At 39.9% G+C, this 15,745-nt stretch overlaps 1 protein-coding gene across 1 annotated transcript; it reads right to left on the reverse strand.

Annotated features, from left to right (window-relative positions):
• Positions 1 to 1,435: 1,435 nt before the first annotated feature.
• On the reverse strand, positions 1,436 to 14,074 carry LOC127941882 (myosin heavy chain, fast skeletal muscle-like). The gene is made up of 39 exons (XM_052537329.1): positions 13,862 to 14,074; positions 13,632 to 13,775; positions 13,411 to 13,567; positions 12,993 to 13,020; positions 12,778 to 12,889; positions 12,596 to 12,688; positions 12,439 to 12,502; positions 12,246 to 12,344; positions 12,060 to 12,163; positions 11,752 to 11,890; positions 11,551 to 11,669; positions 11,298 to 11,447; positions 11,040 to 11,210; positions 10,665 to 10,965; positions 10,328 to 10,395; positions 10,160 to 10,247; positions 9,963 to 10,080; positions 9,751 to 9,874; positions 9,144 to 9,280; positions 8,804 to 9,059; positions 8,477 to 8,719; positions 8,218 to 8,394; positions 7,975 to 8,120; positions 7,798 to 7,888; positions 7,304 to 7,693; positions 7,100 to 7,226; positions 6,894 to 7,012; positions 4,736 to 4,932; positions 4,461 to 4,644; positions 4,212 to 4,377; positions 3,990 to 4,114; positions 3,479 to 3,787; positions 3,169 to 3,372; positions 2,950 to 3,075; positions 2,637 to 2,807; positions 2,081 to 2,185; positions 1,896 to 1,991; positions 1,654 to 1,785; positions 1,436 to 1,538 (listed from the first exon to the last, which is right to left on the reverse strand). The coding sequence occupies exons 1-39, from the start codon at positions 14,060 to 14,062 to the stop codon at positions 1,521 to 1,523; spliced, it is 5,799 nt and encodes a 1,932-aa protein (XP_052393289.1). The 5' UTR covers positions 14,063 to 14,074; the 3' UTR covers positions 1,436 to 1,520.
• Positions 14,075 to 15,745: the final 1,671 nt, after the last annotated feature.

Consider the following 15,745-nt stretch of genomic DNA (forward strand, 5'->3'; position numbering starts at 1 on the left):
GTGAGTGTGGCAATGGTCAATTGTGAAATGTAAAAAATAAAAAATGAGAACACTATTTAGCCTGTCTCAATTTCTTTGGGCAAAATAAGGGACCAAAATAAACTACAAGGTGGGTACACTGGCAAAATTCAGAAAAGAAAATACTATGCAACCTGTGTCAAAATCTTTTGGTCAAATGGGCACCAAAATAAAAAACTACAGAGTTACTTCACAGAATTTGTTTTTTTTTTTAATATTAGACACAGACTTTGGCCCAAGCGTTCTCAATAGTCTGCTGGTTATAACACAGTTCAATTTACCTAAAAATTATCATAAAGTGTTCTCAAGAGCAAGAGCAGAAAGCATGTAGCAACTTTTTAAATGGCTATGCATTTAACATATAGATACATTTTGGCATGCTTTGGAATGCTGCCTTTTGAAAGCAAACTTATTTTGAAGAATTGTTGTGAATGAATGAATGAATGAGGCATTTATATAACACTTTACTGTGTATTGCTGTGCACCCAAAGCACTAAAAAAAATCGTATGAGGGGGTCTCTCTTCAACAGTTTGAAGCTTCCACCTGAATGATGTGACAGCAGCCACAGGCCAATGGCATCAGTGCGCTCACCACACACCAGCTACAGGTGGAGAGGAGAGAGAGATAGAGCCAATTCTGTGGATAGAGATTATTAGGAGGCCATGATAGACAAGGGTTAGTGGAGGGTATTAAGGCCAGAACACCAGGGTACACCCCTACTCTTTACGAGAAGTGCCATGGGATTTTGAATGACTACAGAGAATCAGGACCTCAGTCTCAGGCGAAGGATGGTGCTTTTTATATTATAGTGTCCCCGTCACTATACTGGGGTGCTAAAACCCACACAGAGCACAGGGTGAGCACCCCTTGCTGGACTCCCTAACACCAGGAAGCCTCCCATCTAGGTACTGACCAGCTCAACCCTGCTCAGCTTCAGCGGGCAACCAGTCTTGGGCTGCAGGGTGATATGCTTGACTGTTTTGGTCTTGCTTTTTCTATGTTCACATTTCCCCCCTGTGTATTCTAGTATTTCCTCTGTTGTTTCATCTAATGTCTTTTTACAGTGGGAAATATACCCATTTTCTATTTGTCTCCTTGAGGATTTTGTGTTCTGTGTTTTTATTTTCCAGTGACTTTTGTTTTATTCCAGGACATTTACATTCATGCATTTTGAAGACACTTTTATCCAAAGCGACAGACACAGATAAGTTCACATTTTTGTTAAAAAGTTCAGGCTGTTTCCGGTTTTCATTTTCCCCCCCTGCTTTTTTATTCTGGTTTCTTAATGTTACTATCACAATTTCAGTAAACTCTTTTTTTGTTCTGTACCACATCATGCCTCATAGTTGTCTTTTAAAATAGTGATAGAGTATATGATAAAAGTTTGAAAGCGGAAAAAATAATGGACAATAAAGCTTTCAATTAATTTGCCATTTAATGGACACAGAAGAACTCAGGACAAGTCAGTCATATGCTTGCTTGTAGGTGTTTTGTCTTGTCTTCATTCTTCAGCTTTAGTCTTGAAAATGAAAAAAAAGATCAATTTATTAAAAAAATTAGATTTTATTGAAAATATTTAATAGATTATATATATATAAGTCATTTTTCTCTAAATAATCATCATCTGTTGTTACCTTCCCAGCTTCACGGCTCTTGGTTCTCAGCTTGTTGACCTGGGACTCGGCGATGTCAGCGCGCTCATGAGACTCCTCCAGCTCATGCTGCACCTTCCTGTATCTGGACAGGTGAGTGTTGGCCTGCTCCTCCTGTTAGGATTACACAAGATATCCAACCCCTTTCAGAGCATTGTTCTCATGGCACTGAGTGTATTGAATAGAAAATGTCAAAACACTCAAAACATTGACATTAGACTTACAGATTCTTCAGCTTGGCGTTTGTAGGCCTTCACTTTCAGCTGCAGCTTGTCTACCAGATCCTGCAGTCGAGTCACATTCTTCTTGTCTTCCTCAGTCTTTGTGAGTAATAATTGTTCATGGTCTTGGTTAATCTATGTATATCATCATGAAAGGTGTTAAATATCTAATTCTTGTGTAGTTTTACCTGGTAGGTGAGCTCCTTCACTCTCCTTTCATATTTGCGCACTCCTTTCACAGCTTCTGCACCACGTCTCTGTTCAGCTTCAACTTCAGCCTCCAACTCATGCACCTTCAGTAGAGAGTTATTGTTATCACCTGTCAAATCTCTACCATGGCCAGTTCATCGAAAGGTTTCCCTCTCTAGGTGAACCATGCCCGAGCACCCCCAAACCACCCCCTGGTTTGTTTGACTAGTGTGATCACTCTGTACCATATCTGAGCACGGTACACTGAACCCTGTCCTGGCCCGCTTGAAGAGGTCAGCCAGAGCATGGTTCAGTTGGGTCATATTTTCTACAAATAACATTTATAACTACTTGGAAAGTTAATTTGAGTATTGAGTATAGTAGGTTTATAACAGGTCCAGTTTTCACCTTATTGATAAACAGTATTTATACTTTGTGAGTATAGCTGCAAATTCCTCCATCACTGTCACCTGTTATAATCGCACTCTGGTTCATCACAAGGCAACCGTTCCTAGTATGAGTTCACCCTAAGTCTGTATTTAGTCTGTAATTTACCCTGGACTCCAGTTTCTGGAGCTGCTTCTTTCCACCCTTCATGGCCAGACTCTCAGCTTCATCCAGACGGTGCTGCAGGTCTTTGACAGTCACCTCCATGTTCTTCTTCATCCTCTCCAGGTGAGCACTGGTGTCCTGCTCCTTCTTCAGCTCCTCAGCCATCATGGCAGCCTGAAATATAAGACAATGGAAATCAGCTTACCAATATAGATAGAATTAGCTTCCATGAATGTTCTCTTTGCTACCACATGCAGCTAAACAAAGTCAAATAACTGTTTAAATTAGAAGAGAGCAACAGACTGCAAACACCCACATCAGTGATGGCCTTCTTGGCCTTCTCCTCTGCATTTCTGGCCTCCTGGACTGCATCATCCACCTCACCTTGAACCTGGATCAGATCAGTCTCAAGCTTCTTCTTGGTGTTAATAAGACTCGTATTCTGCAGGATTTAAGCAGATAGTTTAGTGTATATTTAACTAAAACATTATCATGTTACCTGAATTTGTTGTTAGTATTTAATCATCTTTAGTACTTGTGAGTGCAGCAGTCCCACGCGTTCGCTGGCATCCACCAGCTCCTGCTCAGCCACTTTGCGGCCTCTCTCTGTTTGCTCCAGTGCAGCTCTCAGCTCCTCAATCTCTGCTTGCATCAGGCCATTCCTGCGCTCCACCATGGCCAACTGCTCCTTCATGTCCTCCTGTCCTCTGACAGCTTCATCAAGGTGCAGTTGGGCATCCTGTGGCAATGTTCTTTCTTTGTTAGTTGCATGTCATGCTTCAGTTATTTTGTGTATCATATTCATATTATGAAACATTTAAACTCCTCATTCTACAGAGAGATACCTTGAGCTGTCCTTGGACGTTCCTGAGCTGTTTCTGGGCCTCAGCAGCCTGGCGGTTGGCATGACTCAACTGGACCTCCATCTCATTCAGATCTCCCTCCATCTTCTTTTTGACTCTCAGGGCATCATTTCTGCTCCTGATCTCAGAGTCCAGAGTGCTCTGCATGGAATCCATCACTCTTTGGCTGTTCCTCTTGATCTGTTCTATCTCCTCATCCTTCTCTGCCAGCTTCCTGTCAATCTCGCTCTTCACCTGGTTCAGCTCCAGCTGCACACGGAGAATCTTGGACTCTTCATGCTCCAGGGTGGCCTGCAAGGCAAAAAGGAAATAATTGACTCAAATTTAAAACTTGTCAAAATGTACTTTATGCCTCCAGAGTTATGGGAGTACATCTGTGATTGTTTAAGAAGGAAATAATTACATTCCTTTAAGTTTTTGAACCACTACATGTACAATATTTTAATATTGTTCAAAGCACTGGTGTGATGTTATTGTAGCAAAGGAATGTCACCTCTGCTTCTTCGAGTGCAGTCTGGATCTCAACTTTCTCAGACTCCACTGTCTTCTTGGCTTTCTCTAACTCATGAATGCACTTTCCGGTCTCTCCAAGCTGCTCAGAGAGGTCAGAAATCTCCTCTGAAAGTATTTAAAAATCAATTGTACATCATTTTCTGTTTTTAAATGCATCTCTGTTCTTTAAAATCCTTGCTGTAAAAATAAAAGTGCCATTTACGTTGCAGATTCTTGTTCTCCCTCTTCAGGGTCTCGAGGTGGTCAAGAGCTTCTTCATAGGAGTTCTTCATTTTGAAAAGCTCAGTGCTGAGAGAACGAGCTTCTTTCTGAGCAGCTTCTAGTTCAGCCTGGCTTTCCTCATACTTCTGCTTCCACTCTGCTAGGACCTGAAGAAGAAATGTAGTCATTGTTAACTAGCCAAGTCCATGGTTCAAGGTTTGGATTTGAAGATTATCCACATCTTTCTTACCTTATCAAAGTTTCTCTGCTTCTTGTCAAGGTTGGCAGCCAGTGCATTTGCCCTCTCCCCATCAATCATGAGGTCCTCCACTTCACCCTGAAGCCTCTGTTTGGTCTTTTCCAGAGAGGCACACTTGGAGTTCATTGCCTCAATGGATTCTTCAGCATCCTGCAGACGCATTGCCAGCTTTTTCCTGAAGAAAGGAGTATTAAATGATGAAATCTTACTAAAATTTGTGATATGAAATGTAGGGTACTGAAGACTTTTTTCTTTGCTGTATTTACTTGGCTTCCTCAAGCTCTTCAGTGCGTTGAATGGCATCAGTCTCATATTTGGCTCTCCACTGGGCCACCTCACTGTTGGCTTTAGACATTCCCCGCTGGAGTTCAGTTTTGGCCTCCTGCTCCTCCTCATACTGCTCTCTGAGCAAATCACAGTCATGACGGGCAGACTGAACCGCATGGGCCAGAGCATTCTTGGCCTGTAGGGTGGCACATTTGGGGATTTTAAACACTCTACCATCTACACGATGGCTTAGATATAAAAAAAAAACTTTAAGCATAATTTCATTATCAAAACAAAGTAATATTTACATTTACATTACATTACATTCATTCATTTAGCAGAGGCTTTATCCAAAGCGACTTACAGATGAAGACAGTGGAAGCAATCAAAAACAACAAAAAGAGCAATGATATATAAGTCTTAGTTAGGTTAACACAGTACATGTAGCATGGGATTTTAAATAATATAATAAATAAAATGTAAACAGATAGAATAAAAAAAAAGAATAGAGCAAGCTAGTTAGAGGTCTTTACACATACACACACACATACATATACAATTGCATAATAAATGAAAAGAAAATAGAATACAAAAAGATTAGAAAGGTAGTTCGATTTTTTAAAGAATAAAATTAGAATAGTGAGTGTTAAAGTTAGAGGGTCAAATAAAGATGCAAGAGATGTGTTTTAAGCCGATACTTGAAGATGGCTAAGGACTCAGCTGCTCGGATTGAGTTGGGGAGTTCATTCCACCAGAAGGGAACATTTAATTTAAAAGTCTGTAAAAGTGACTTTGTGCTTCTTTGGGATGGCACAATCAAGCGACGTTCACTTGCAGAACGCAAGCTTCTAGAAGGCACATAAGTCTGAAGTAACAAATTTAGGTAAATGGGTGCAGAGCCAGAGGTAGTTTTGTAGGCAAACATCAATGCCTTGAATTTTATGCGGGCAGCTATTGGAAGCCAGTGCAAATTGATAAACAGAGGTGTGACGTGTATTCTTTTTGGCTCATTAAAAATTAATCTTGCTGCCGCGTTCTGAATTAATTGTAAAGGTTAGATAGAATTGGCTGGAAGACCTGCCAAGAGGGCATTGCAATAGTCCAGCCTGGACAGAACAAGAGCTTGAACAAGGAGTTGTGCAGCATGTTCCGAAAGAAAGGGCTTGATCTTCTTGATGTTGAAAAAAGCAAATCTGCAGGATCGGACAGTTTTAGCAATGTGGTCTGAGAAAGTCAGCCGATCATCAATCATAACTCCAAGGCTTCTAGCTGTTTTTGAAGGAGTTATGGTTGATGTGCCTAACTTGATGGTGAAATTGTGATGGAAGCGGGAGATCAAGCGGACAGCGGACAGATCAAGCAGGATAAGTACTGAAGATTTGGATTCTGCTCTTGCCAGTCTTAGAGCTTCAACAACTGAGAGCAAGGCCGTCTCAGTTGAATGTCCACTTCTGAAGCCAGATTGGTTGCTGTCAAGGAGATTGTTGTGTGTGAGAAATGTAGAGACTTGTTTGAACACAGCTCGTTCAAGTGTTTTTGCAAAAAAAGGAAGAAGGGAAACTGGTCTGTAGTTCTATAAAAGAGATGTGTTGACGTTGGGTTTCTTAAGTAGTGGAGTTATACGTGCCTGTCTAAATGATGAGGGAAAAACACCAGTTTGGAGGGAAGTGTTGATGATGTGAGTGAGTGCAGGTACAATTCAGGAGAAATGGCTCGAAGGAGATGAGATGGAATAGGATCAAGTGGGCAAGTTGTAGGGTGATTAGAAAGGATGAGCTTTGACACTTCTGCCTCAGAGAGTGAAGAGAAGGATGTAAATGAGTGTATGTTTGCTGGTGATATGAGCTTGACTGATTGTGGTGTGGAAAATTGTGCACTAATGTGTTTAATTTTATTAATGAAAAACGTGGCAAAGTCGTCAGCTATTAGAGATAAAACAGGAGGGGGAGGAGGAGGACAAAGAAGTGAGGAAAATGTTTTAAAAAGCATTCGAGAGTTAGATGAATTGCTAATTTTGTTATGGTAGTATGTCATTTTAGCAGACGAGACATTACCAGAGAAAGAAGATAGGAGTGACTGATACACAATAAGGTCAGTAGTATTTTTGGACTTGCGCCACACCCTTTCAGAAGCAAATTTCAATATTTGCAACTCTACCTTGACTTCTTCCTCAACATGTCTTTTGAGGTCCTCAATTTGCTGAGTAAAAGCCTGTTTTCCTCTAGTTAGCTGTGAAACAAGTGCTTCTTTCTCTTCCAGCTGACGGCTAAATTCACCTTAGAAACAGGTTACAGATATATAATAACAGAATCTTTTAACTCAATTTTGTTTTAAGATTTTTAAAGTGTAGATTACTCTCTTACCATTTTCAGTCTGAAGTCTGGCTCGTTGTGCATTCATGTCGTTCAATTGGCGACTATTTTCATCACTTTTGGCCTTGATTTCACTCAGCTGGTCTTCAAGAGTGCGGCACATCTTCTCTAAATTACCCTAAATAGATTAGAGATTATATGAATATGTTTGTAAAGATGATTTTGTACTTATTAATAATCATCTAGTGACATTACCTTTGCTTTAGCCACAGCCTCCATGTTGCTTGACAAATCATCAATCTCCATCTTGTATTCACTCTTCTCCTTCTCCAGCTTCTGCTTGACCCGCTGGAGGTTGTCGATCTGTTCTCCGAGCTCAGACACACTGTCTGCCTGCTTCTTTCGGAGAGCTGCAGCTGTAGCTTCATGCTGCAAGGTGGACTCTTCCAGATCACGACGCATCTTCTGGAACTCAGCTTCACGCTTCTTGTTCATCTCAATCTGAGCAGCAGTGGCACCACCAGCTTCCTCAAGCCTCTCGCTGATCTCTTCAAGTTCCCTGGAAAGATCAGCTCTCTGCTTCTCCACTTTGGCACGAGCAGATCGCTCTGCCTCAATTTCCTCTTCCAGCTCCTCGATACGGGCCTGAATGTAAAAAAAGACTTCTTTACTGATATTTGTAACGTGGATTTTTCCAGCTATGCGTCCACTTCACCATTTCACATCAGAAAGATTAGAGCTAGTGTTACCTGAAGTTCTTTGATCTTCTTCTGAAGCTGTGCTCCCAAAGACTGTTCATCCTCTATCTTGCTGAGAAACTGACTTATCTCAAAGTCCTTCCTGTTTATTAAAGTGTTGTTTTTTAAAATGTGCCAAATACTTATTTTGTGTAATTGTGTAAAGTTCAAAATCTGATGGCCACTCACTTTTTGATCTTCTCATCTGATAGCTGTTTTTCATTCTCCAGGTCCATTATGGACTCCTGGGCCAGTTTCAGATCACCCTCAAGCTTCCTCTTGACTCTCTCAAGGTCCATACGGAGCTTCTTCTCTTGCTCCAATGAGCCCTCAAGCTATTGTTACAGAAACTGGAACATTAAAATCTGGTATAGAGCAATACATTTGATTTCTTATTGATTCACGGTCTTATTCTTATGCCAAACATCTTACATCGTCCACTTGCTGCTCAAGCTTGGTCTTAGCTTTAGTCAGAGTGTTGACTTTGTCTTCCTCTGCCTGAAGGTCATCAAGAGTCTGCTGGTGTGCCTCTTGGAGGGCTTTCTTCTCTTTGGTCAGCTTAGCAATGCTCTCATCCTGAGAGGCCATCTCCTCCGTCAGGTTTTTCACCTAAATGGAAACATTGATTAATGCTTTCATTATCAAGAGCCCAAATCACAATCTGCAATATATACATATATAAAAGACTGACTTTATTCTCTGTTGCATGTTTCTCCTTCTCCACTTTGGCCAAGGTGAGCTCCAGGTCATCGATGTCTTTCTTCAGCTCGGAGCATTCGTCCTCCAGTTTCCTCTTCTTGGCAGTCAGTTCAGCATTGATTTCCTCCTCATCCTCCAGTCTCTCGTTTGTCTCTTTGAGTTTGCCCTCGAGCTGGATCTTGCTTTTGATGAGCCCTTCACATCTCTCCTCAGCATCAGAGAGGTTTTCAGATTCCTGTTCATTGACATGGATATAGTTAATGACTTATGTTCATAGCTGTAGGATCATATTGGGATAAATAAGAGCTGAAATACTCACAGACGTTACTTGCTGTAGAAGATCGTTTTTCTCCTGAACAATTGACACCATTTTCTCCTCAAGCTCCTTCTTTTTAGCTAATGCCTTTGTTAAATCTTCTTTCATTTTCTCAAAGTTCTCCTTCATTGATGCCATTTCTTTTTCACTCTCTGCACTCTTCAGAAGAGGCTTGATCTTGAAGTACACCTTCATCCATGGCCAATGTTTCACATTCATGAATGAGCGGATGTTGTATTGGATGGCAAAAACTGACTCCCTGTGTAGATTGTAATCAGTATATCAGCCTTTATCACGCTGTGCTACTAGACAGTTGTGTTCCAAACATTATTGTAAGTTGTACCTCCTCTCCATCATTTTGACAAACTCCTTCCTCGTGACATATCCTCGGGCCAGAGCCTGAGTCATGGTAACCAGATTTACTAGTTTCTCATCTCTCATCTCCTCAAGAGTACCCAACAGACCAGCTTTGAAGAACACCTACAAGAACATTTGGAAAATATTACAGACGTAGTGTTGAAGAAGCTAATACATCATTTTCAGAGTAGATGACACTATATGGCCCTAATAATAATTGAATTTGACTGTTCTAGTAATTTCAATGGGGAAAAATCTATTATGTTTTATACTATAGTATAGAATGACATTTGAGAGAATTATGTCCTTTCTTTTTTGATGTCACAGTTTGAGGAGGTATGACAGTGTCCAGTACACAAAGAGGGGTCCATCTAGGAATTTTTGGTGTAATCTGGTGTGGAATAACTTCACTGGCACAAAGCCTAGACTTGAACGCCTATTCAAAAGCTTCACACCTTCCTTCCTAAGAATGTTGCAGGACAATTGGATGGACTGAATCTTCTACAATGTCATTGTACTGTAGCAGAGTCAAAATTTAGAAGGAAAGCACTGAAATAGTTTTGTCCACATGGTGTATTTGGTGAACAGCTCACCTTGGTATGTCCAAATTTGTATTGGGTGTGGTCAACATCAATAGAGCCCAAGAGTTTCTCTGTAGCCTTTTTGTTGTCAATGAAATGTCCCTCAGGGATGACGCTAGCGTTTAATATTTTGTATCTAGAGGACATTTAGGGGAGAGTAGTATTCTTGTGAAATATGTAAGGAAGTGAAGATTAGATGATACATCATCTCTAAGTATCTTTACCTCTGCTTGAAGTCACCGTAGTGGATTCTGCTGGGGAAACCCTTCCTGCAGATTCTGATGCCCTCCAGCACACCATTACACCTGAGCTGGTGGATAACCAGGAAGTTCTCCATCAGACCTGAAATGCAAATATTCTTAAGGTTTCAGGTGTTGTTTCAAAACTGTGATGCATTTGAGTCTTCAGGGATCAAGATTACCTGGAGTCTTGGATTCATTAGGAATCAAGCAGCGCACAAAGTGAGGGTGGGTGCTCCTCAGGTTAGACATCAGCTTAGCCAAGTTCTCCTGTGGAAACATTTATAATTATTCTAATCTGTAACGGTGAAACAATTAAGAAACTTCAATAAGAGAGAAAATCTGTTTACCCTAAAAAGTGCAGACACCGTCTGGAAGGAACCACCCTTCTTCTTGCCTGCTTTCTTTCCACCTCCCTCTGTTTTATATCAATGACAGAAAGTTTTTTGTTTTTTTGTTAATCTTGTGTTGCTTTCCATTAACCCCTTCAATAAATCTCTGTTTACCTCTTGTTGAATCTAACTGTTCTCTTGCATATATACACTTCTTATTTTGAAACTCCAAAACCCTTGATCACATAGTTTGTTGCATTCTGATTATCTCATTATTTTTTTAAGGTTTTGCATAAGGAGGTGTCTTGTACATCATTCAAACACAAAGGAACTGAGGAAATGCAGATGTTTATACCTTCTGGCACAGTGACATACAGCAAGGCCAGCACTTTGAGTGCTGACTTTTGGTAAAGTTGCACGACAGAGTCGTTCAGTGGATCCTTGTTCTTTTCCAGCCAGCCAGTAATGTTGTAGTCCACAGTGCCGGCGTAGTGCACCAGAGAGAAGTGGGCCTCTGCCTTGCCTTTGGCAGGCTTGGGCTTCTGGAAAGCTGCACATTTGCCCAGATGCTGGTCATGCAGCTTGTTTTTGAAGCTTGAGTCTGTAGCCTTTGGGAACATACACTCCTCTTCAAGGATGGAGAAGATGCCCATTGGCTGTTGAAGAAATATTCACACTCAAGTACAGGCACAGTGAGATTGTTGTTTTAATTGACTGAATATCCTCTTACCTTCTCAATGAGCTCAATGCAGGCAGCCAAGTCCATACCAAAGTCAATGAACGCCCATTCAATGCCTTCTTTCTTGTACTCCTCTTGCTCCAGAACAAACATGGTGTGGTTGAAGAACTGTTGCAGTTTCTCATTTGTGAAGTTAATGCAAAGCTGCTCCAAGCTGTTATACTGATAATTCAACAGAGGCAATTATTGCAACTGACTGTTATCTTGTATGTCTTGATTCTTTCAGACACATTAATGACTGATGCTCACATCAAAGATCTCAAATCCAGCGATGTCCAGCACACCGATGTAGAACTCTCTAGGATTCGTCGTGTTCAACATCTCATTGATGCGGACGACCATCCACAAGAACATTTTCTCATAGACAGACTTGCAGAGTGCAGAGACTGAATTGTTCACCTGAGAAAAGGTCATTGTAGATTATATTTTGACCCTTACTTCTCACGATGACTATGACATTTCTCACTGTATCCACATTTAAATGTGTTGATGAAGTCTTCACCTGTGGTACTGTCTGGCCTTTGGTCACCATCTCATTCCCGACCTTCACTCTGGGGTAACACAGAGCTTTCAGCATGTCAGAGGAGTTGATGCCCATGAGGTAGGCGATTTTATCAGCCGCTAAGGAAGCAGAGTTTTATGCATTATTGTTGATAATTAAGTCACTGATTATATGTTCATTTGTGCTAAAATGTGATCTTACCCTCATTGCCGTCAGGTTCGGCCTGCTCCTCTCTCTGCTTCTGTTTGAACTTCATGGCCCCATGATGCATCACAGCACCTGTCAGCTTGTAGATGCTGGTTTTCTCATCAGCAGTGAAGCCCAGAATGTCAATAGCAGTCTGTTTTTACACAGACCAAATAAATCATATGGTTTATTGAAGTATTTTATAATGTGTCATGCAGTATTCAGTTCGAACTGGTGATTTTCTGATGTTTGTTTGCTCAGAAATGTTGCATAAAATCAAAAAAATACTACTACTAATAATGATATTGCAGTTGTCCACATACATCTGTGGCAATGAACTCCTCCACATCATCAATGCTCTTGACAGTGATTTCACCCTGGCTGATCATTGGATAGTCGTAAGGGTTGGTGGAGATGAGCAGGGCCTCTGTAAAGAATTGATGTGCAGTATGTTGCCAGTGCTCTCAAACATAGAAATAAGTGAAAACACAATCGTGTAGATTCCTCACCGAGCAGCTCTGGCTTGTGTCCAGTCATGAGCTGGTAGAAGATGTGATAGCTCCTCTCAGCACACAGCTGGAATGTTACCCTTGACTTTTCTAGCAGATCTTTACAAGAAAAAAAAAAGACATTGTATTTAATTGATTAACCCACATCTTAGCCTCCAAATAAAATGTTTGTCTTAAAACAGTGTTGACTCACAAGTTTCAATATCTGCTTTGGCCAGTTTACCAGTGGTCCCAAAGTGAATCCTGATGAATTTACCCTAGATTGAAATCATTGATAAAAGCTCAACTGTTTGCCTGCTTTGAAATTGTATGTATGATGTTATAAATGATGATTCATAGGTGCAACTTACAAAACGAGAGGAGTTGTCGTTCCTTATAGTCTTGGCGTTACCATAAGCCTCCAGCAGAGGGTTGGCTGCAATGATCTGGTCCTCCAGAGATCCCTAGATGTAATTGTAGCACAGTGGAGAGTCAGGAGGTGAATCACAAACACTGTCATCAATAACATCGTCTAGAATAGAGATTCACTAACCTGCATTTTTCCAGAGGCGGACTCTGTCTTCTTTGGACCAGACATCGCAACGGTTGCAAAATACTGAATGACACGTTTTGTGTTCACAGTCTTTCCTGCACCGGATTCTCCACTGGAGATATATACCAGATCATCATTTAATCATGAATCTTTTACTGATTTACAATTATAACTGAAAAACTTCAGGTTGTGTCAGCAGAAGAATATTTACTCACGTAATCAGGATAGACTGATTCTCACGATCTGAAATTAAACCGTGAAATGTTAACAGGATTAACTTTTTCCTTTTAGCATTGGTATTATTTTAATAGGTGTCACCATTTTTTTTATATATTCATATAAGTGCATATAGAAGAAGGTAACTTTTAATACAATAATGTAAAATAATGGTTATGAAGCACTCACTAAATGAACATTAATTTGAACTTTACCACTCAGTTTCCTCAGCTTGTAAACTTAATTTAGGTATCGTTTACTGAGAAGTTGTTAACTAAAGTCTTTCATATATACATATGATTTGGATTTAGCTTTTCTATGAATTCTGCCAAAACAGCAATTTATAGACAATGAGTTATTGCTTCACACTAGATATTATAAAGTGTATTTTCTCAGTGACTGCTGGAGTCCACTCACCAGTGAGCATGAACTGGTAGGCGTTGTCAGAGATGGAGAAGATGTGAGGTGGGGCTTCAATCCTCTTTTTGCCTCTGTATCCAGCCACAACAACTGCGTCGTACACTGGGAGCCATTTGTATGGATTGACAGTGGCACAGAACAAGCCAGAGTAGGTCTGAAATGGAGATCGTTTTACAGTGTTGCTGCCCTATTCCAGGAATAAATGATGATGTACTTACATAGATCATCCATGCTGCGTAACGCTCTTTGAGGTTAAACAGCACAGAAGGCTCATTGAGGTGGGTCATCATGGCCATGTCCTCCATTTTGTCAAACTTGGGAGGATTCATTTGGAAGATATCATCTTCTTTTACTGTGACAGTCTGTAATGAACATTGTTTCATTATTTAAGAGAAAACACAAGCACTGTAACATATCAAAACGTTTTTTTTCAATCTATGATACTTACTTTCCCACAGTGAGTTTTGACGGTAGCTTTGCCACCCTCTCTACTAACAAGAGTACTTTTCAAGTACATCTCCGCTGCATCTGTCACGAAGAATGCTGTTTTGGCGTCGAAGGGGGCGGTCTGAGCCTCGATTCGCTCTTTCTCTGGCTTCCGGAGGTAAATGGCCGCCGGGCCGAAACACTCCATTTCACCATCTCCCATGATTGTACTTCACTGTGGAGCACAACAGACATCACCATGATGATAAACTTCATTAGATTCACTTTCTGATTCTCAATGTCTAACTGTCAACTCTAACGCTCCTAAAACATTCAAATCAGTGAAACCTCCAAACAGATCATAATGTCACCATCAGTTGGGAACTTCTTTACCTTCTGTTACACTCAGATAGAAATCTCAGCTGTCCAGTTCAGGATTCTGAAGAAAAAGAATAAGATAAGAAAGATAAATGACTATATACTAAATAATAATTATACAGATAGATAGATAGATAGATAGATAGATAGATAGATAGATAGATAGATAGATAGATAGATAGATAGATAGATAGATAGATAGACAGTGACTCACCAGTTTTGGTGTCAACTGTGCTTCAATCAGAGCTTGTCATTTATATAGTATCTTTACTGAAGACTCAGCTGAACTGTCCGGCTGGATTTGGTAATGTTATTCTACATGGTTTATGATGATGCATCTCAGTCCTGGTGGAAAATAGCAACATGTTGGCCTTCATTTGACCTTCATTTGTTTTTTTGGTTTGCTGGGGCATGTCGTATTTTAATTATTCTCATGGGTTACATCAACTGAACAGCTTTTCTATACTTACATTCATTTACATTTACATTTAGTCATTTAGCAGATGCTTTTATCCAAAGCGACTTACAAACGAGGACAATAAAAGCAGTCAAAGCTACTTTCAAAAATCAGTCAAAAAATCATGATATTGATACTGTATGTTTTAATTTTAAAGCAATAACATATCAATCATAGATATTTGGATGATCCAGCCTGTTTTCTTATGTTGTGTCTCTTCTTTTTAATGTCGGCTTTCTTGCTGAGTGTGTGTGTTTGTTTACAATATTTCATTTGATTTCACTGAGATCTTATTTCAATGTTGCTTCTTATTTTAATCTTGGCAAAGAGAAGGAACTTGTTTGAGATGTGAAGAAGCAGTCAGCTGTCTCTGCTCTTTCATTTTAGAGGTGACAGCAAGACGGAAACAATGTGATGACTGTAAGTTTGTACTTTTGATAAAAGGTCATATACAACTTATGTTTGGGCAACTTTCTGTCATATAACGATTGATATTTCTAAATCACATGATGTAATTTATCATTCTTTCCTCTGTTTTACCAGATACATTCCTGTGTTCAGCCACTTCCAACATTTCTTTTTGGACATTTAGCATCTCTATTATTTCCTCTTCAATTGCAAACTGAGGAAAGTTACAGTTTTCACATTTAATGGACACTGTAACTTCTGGACACATAATAAATCAACTTGACCTTGACCTTGACCTTGACATATGTAAATGTTTTTCAAAATCACAAAGAGCTTTCTGTATGTAATATCTAGTTCAATCACAGGAACACTTAAAAACTTAGATGAATTACCAAAGATGGACTGAAACAGTCCTTTCAAATGAAAGAAAAAATAAAATAAAATCCTCTCTGTCAGATTTTTATTGGGCAATTAAAGCTCAGTGATCACTCCAGATATGAATCTTATTTCATGGTCATATAATGACTCTCAAAGTTATAAACAGCATGTTCATATATGGACAAATCATAAATATAGCACAGAGAGACCTCATGTTTGAATCATGAAGTTTAGGTTACTCAACGAGACTTATCTGACCTATCATCACATTACTGTAAGATTTCT

Source organism: Carassius gibelio, chromosome A21 (genome assembly GCF_023724105.1).
Source record: "Carassius gibelio isolate Cgi1373 ecotype wild population from Czech Republic chromosome A21, carGib1.2-hapl.c, whole genome shotgun sequence".
NCBI classification, from domain to species: Eukaryota; Metazoa; Chordata; class Actinopteri; order Cypriniformes; family Cyprinidae; genus Carassius; species Carassius gibelio.

Coding starts and splice junctions, on each gene's coding strand:
- LOC127941882 (XM_052537329.1), bottom strand. CDS start 14,062: ATGGGAGATGGTGAAATGGAGTGTTTCGGCCCGGCGGCCATTTACCTC. Junction 13,776..13,861: donor TCAAAACTCACTGTGGGAAA/GTAAGTATCATA, acceptor TGTTCATTACAG/ACTGTCACAGTAAAAGAAGA. Junction 13,568..13,631: donor ACGCAGCATGGATGATCTAT/GTAAGTACATCA, acceptor TCTCCATTTCAG/ACCTACTCTGGCTTGTTCTG.